This window comes from Gloeophyllum trabeum, assembly GCF_000344685.1.
Source record: "Gloeophyllum trabeum ATCC 11539 unplaced genomic scaffold GLOTRscaffold_00001, whole genome shotgun sequence".
Classification (NCBI taxonomy): Eukaryota; Fungi; Basidiomycota; class Agaricomycetes; order Gloeophyllales; family Gloeophyllaceae; genus Gloeophyllum; species Gloeophyllum trabeum.
Window position 1 is genome coordinate 1629548 of NW_006920410.1, and position 5040 is coordinate 1634587.

General features: G+C 47.6%; 1 protein-coding gene across 1 annotated transcript; it reads right to left on the reverse strand.

Annotated features, from left to right (window-relative positions):
- Positions 1-933: 933 nt before the first annotated feature.
- GLOTRDRAFT_124210 (uncharacterized protein) lies at positions 934-1377 on the reverse strand (the record flags this gene model as incomplete). The annotated part of the gene is made up of 1 exon (XM_007862671.1): positions 934-1377. The coding sequence occupies one exon, from the start codon at positions 1375-1377 to the stop codon at positions 934-936; it is 444 nt and encodes a 147-aa protein (XP_007860862.1).
- Positions 1378-5040: the final 3663 nt, after the last annotated feature.

Below are 5040 nucleotides of genomic sequence, written 5' to 3' on the forward strand. Positions count from 1 at the left end.
AGCTCCGGAGTGACTTAACCAATGCGACTTCTAGCTGCATTAGCTCCGGGACCCGCGGACACTTCTATCGAGGGGCGTCTTCCTCATGTCCACCCTCCAGCACTCACTCCCCCTCGTTTCCGTCAAGGTACCGAAGGTGCGGACGCATACGAGTCACCATAAGGTCAGCATCAGTCAGCAAACGGCCGGAGGTAATTAACACGTGACTGGCGTGTCGCACAGAGTGATGGGACCGCCTGGGTCAGGTGGCGGAGCGTCAAGGCGACCTATAAGGGCTGGAACGAGCAAGTAGGAGCGTAAGGGAGTCGTATGGTGTATGGTATAGCGGAGGAAAGTGCTGAGCAATCCTGTGGGTAGCAGCGTTTATTTGTTATTTATCTCCGGACGGTCGCAAAGCCATTCCTGTAGTATAAATTGTACAAAGTAGCGTACAGAAAAACAAGTTTTCGACTTCACCATCTCAGAGAATTAACGTTACGATCTCAGCGACCCGAGAAGTTCGAAAGCGTCGAACTTAGCGACTTATAACCGATCCTAGCTTTGCCAATAGGCCTGACTCGTCGAGAGAAATATCTCCGCCATCGATTTAACTAGTTCCGGTGAGGTTCACATAGCGAAACAAAATTGAGCAACTCTTTCTAGCGCCTTCTACTCCTGTGAGCCCGGACCTACACTCGGTTCCGTGGTTTGCGACTTTGTTTGCGACTTTCCGGAGATAAATACTCCGGAGCGTCCCTTAGTGTTTGTTTCAGGCGTCAAGGTTTTTGTTTTATTTTTCTAGGTCTTCCTATGGACTACCCTACGGCGTCTTACTCCTCCTTTCCCCCTCGAACTATTAAGTACCCTTCAGTTGTCTCGGACCGCCTTCACCCACATCACGGGGTTTAGGTTTATTCCTTTTGGTCCTTGGTGATTGTTGTGTATCAGTGCATATCATCGATGTGCTATGGGAGGGTCAGCGTCTTTGGAGTCGGACACAGCACACCTCTTTGATGTAGCTCGTCTTTTGCTGGGGTTTGGGTTGTCGCCAGCCTGAGCATCATCGTTCCGGCGCTTTGCTGATTTGGGAGGAGAGATCCCGCCTGCAGCATTATTCGGGTCTTTGACTCTACCTGAAGGCTTGCTGACACGGGCAGAACGCAGCAAACCGCCTACCTTCTCCGCAGGGGCCTTCCCAAGCAGGTCGAAGGCGTTCCGAGGCGGCTGCGCGTTGACTATCGGTGAGACAGGTGCGGAAGGCGCGGGAGGTGCACTTGCAGGAGAAGAGCCGGACATTGACGGTCCAGCAATGGGCCGTTCGTCGGACTCAGAGGCATACCACTCGATATCAGCGGCATCTTTGAGTTCCCCGTCAGGTCCTATTGCACAGTTAGACATGATGAGCAGTTTGCGTTCGTACCCACCATGTCAGGTCTCATTTTATACGGAAATTTGGGGTAGATTCCATTAGCCAATGAGAGCATCGCCCCACTTGTCAAACACCTGCAGACCGCCGTATCCAGGTACCGCCTTGATATGAGAGCCGGTAGGTACTCAAGAAGGGCGGGTGCCTCGTACTTTGTTCCACTGTTTCAGAGCTGTGAAAATCCAATCCAGAAATTTGGTGTCTTGCAGACTTGTATGGTATGCTCACCTGCCGGTCCTGCCCCATTGCCATGCCTTGCACTCAGCAGGTATCTTGTGATGGCGTCACTCTCATGAAAATCAGATATACCGTGGCTATTTCCAGTTCTGTCAAGTTTGGCTATTCTGTACAGACAGACCTTTGCACGTACATATGATGAATGCTGAAAATGTGCTCTACAACCAAAGAGAGATTGTAAGCTCAGTATTCGGTGGGACTGGTTACCATGAACCTATTCCACGGAACAGGCAGGCATTCAGTAGAGCTCTTTGTATTGATGCGCTAGGCTAAAGGTTATCAGGTGACACAAGCGAGATCTACTGCTGACGGCGGCCTCGCTCGGACGTTGGGGGTTAAGCGAGAGGTGAAATTTTCACCGCGCTGACGACGTGGATCTGAGGTCACATGGTCCTCGGTTCGAACCGAGTTCGGAACCGTCCTAGGAAGTCCGGGAGACCTTGAACCCGGAACCGGACTGTAGGTCCGGTCCAAGGGACCTCCAGAACCTCGGACCAGAACCCAGGTCCGGTCCGGGGTTCGAACCCGTTCTCATAGGTTCGGGAACTGGACGGCGGCATTACTAGTACCATGATACATGCATCGAAAAGGATATCAACATGCATGTGTGATGCATCCCCACTGAGGAGAAGGCAAGGCTGCAGTGGGTCCAGGCTGGCGATGAGGTACCTAATAACAGATGCTCAGTTGGTGGAGTCATGGTCACCAACTATTGTTAACAAATCACCATTGGGCCAGTGCCAACCTTGTAAGCTATTCCATGCCTGATTGACAGGGGATCCACAAGGCTGGCAGAGTGCTTTGTAGATGGGGCTTGTAAAACAAGTGGATGGATTTGTAGTGCTTGTGTAAAGGTTTTGGGGAGTATTTGTAGGTGATTTGTATGAATCCAAGGAGCATTTGTGGATGGTCTGTAAGGGATTGTGAGACATTTGTGGATGATTTGTAGACAGCAGAGGGGATTTGTAGATAAATTGTACTATCTTATGGGCCATTTGTGGATGATTTGTGAGAATTTTGGGATATTTGTAGATCCTTTGTAACATACTGGGCAGCATTTGTACATAGGTTGTGATGGATGGGGTGCATTTTGTAGATGGTTTGTGATAGATGGGGTGCATTTGTAGACAATTTGTAGATGGGTTGTGAGGGTTTTTAGTCTATTTGTAGATGATATGTGGGAGGTTTTGGTCAGTTTGTAGATGGTTTGTGGGTGTTTTAGGGCATTTGTAGATGAGTTTCATGGGGCATATCCTGGGAGGTGCTAGCAAGTGTTTGCAGGAAGATATCATGTCTGGCTCATGTGGAATAGCAACATGTTTGTGTTTTTGGGTCTGGCTGATGGTGCCTCTCTATATCTCCATGTATAGTGATTTAAATTGGATGGGAATTGTTGCACCCTGGTAATATACCCCTCTATACACTAAAGAGAGGCTGTCTTGAGCTCCAGACCCCATGGCAGTGGCTGGGGAAGGCTCCAGGAGCAGTATCGCTGAAAAGCGGTAGCTAATTATTGAGTGGTTAGATTCTCCTCCACTCTTACATAAACCTGTAAACCCATATGAGGTAATTACATTCCAAGAGGGAATACAACCATCTCTCATATCTAAGCTGGAAATGCAAAAAACAGTTTTGGAGCCAGTGCTCAAGAATGATATTTTATTGCTAAATATTAGAAGATCCATATAGAATGGATATATTACTGGAATGATTGCCATGTCTATTGTCGTTCTGTAGATAAGACCCCAGAAATACACCATGGTACGATTCAATCAACCAATCTATTATCAAATTGACCAACAGCTGCAAATGTGCATCCATTATAAATCATCTACAAATGGTGCTGATGCAGTCACAAACCCATCTACAAATGTTCCCACAGCCATCACAAACCCATCTGCAAATGTTCCAACAGCCATCATATACCATCTATAAATGTCCCAACAGTCATCACATACCATCTACAAATGGACCAAAAAACCCTCACAAATCCATCTACAAATGCCCTAAAACACCCACAAACCATCTACAAACTGACCAAAACCTCCCACATATCATCTACAAATAGACTAAAAACCCTCACAACCCATCTACAAATTGTCTACAAATGCACCCCACACCCTCACAAACCATCTACAAATGCACCCCATCTATCACAAACCATCTACAGAATGCACCCCATCCATCACAACCTATGTACAAATGCTGCCCAGTATGTTACAAAGGATCTACAAATATCCCAAAATTCTCACAAATCATCCACAAATGGCCCATAAGATAGTACAATTTATCTACAAATCCCCTCTGCTGTCTACAAATCATCCACAAATGTCTCACAATCCCTTACAGACCATCCACAAATGCTCCTTGGATTCATACAAATCACCTACAAATACTCCCCAAAACCTTTACACAAGCACTACAAATCCATCCACTTGTTTTACAAGCCCCATCTACAAAGCACTCTGCCAGCCTTGTGGATCCCCTGTCAATCAGGCATGGAATAGCTTACAAGGTTGGCACTGGCCCAATGGTGATTTGTTAACAATAGTTGGTGACCACGACTCCTGCATGAGTGCCACAGAGCTGGATGAACCGGGACTAATCCGATGCACATGGCACTACCATATTGTGGCAAGTGCTAGCTTCCGCGAGATTAGTATTATATTGACCGAGTGCCGACTTCCACTTTGTAGAGAGCATGCTGTATTCTCTGCACGTCCGACTGGAAGTCTGGTGCTGATCACGCTTAACAAAAGTAAGAATGTCTATCTAAGTTTCGGTTTCCCCGTAATCCTTGGAAATATACCCAAATGAACTTGCATACTGTTACGTACTGTTATGCTCACCTGCGGAAGTTGCACCTTCTGCTTAGACTATTAATCTCATAGGTGACAGCCGACTCCGGAGAATATGCATAGGAAGATGCACGATAAGAGCGGAATTGTACCTGCCACACTTTAGCATGGATGTGCTGACTATCAGCGCCCGGAGTAGAGAAGTGTGGGCACCGGGAGCCATCAGCACGTGTGCTGTAGTTTAACTTGTACAGTGCTTTGCATAAAAGTCCGGAAACTGCGTTTTGCGCGTTTCTGTTTGTCCCAGCCAAACAATACCTTATAGGGTAACACCTGACCGAGGGCGCGACGGTCCTCGAGTCAGCCTATATCACTCCTGGGACACAAATGCCCGTCTCAAGGCTGAATAACGTTCAGATATGTATCTCTTCAGGATATCGAGCACGCAGAGGTCAAAATCCCCCAAGAACGACCCTCATACATGGATGTCGAAGCGTCCCGCCAACCAGTCAACAGCCCGCGCTACGGTGATCGACTACCCCATATAGGTTTGTTTGGCTGGCACAAACAACATTTCGCGAATCGCGGTTTCCGGACTTT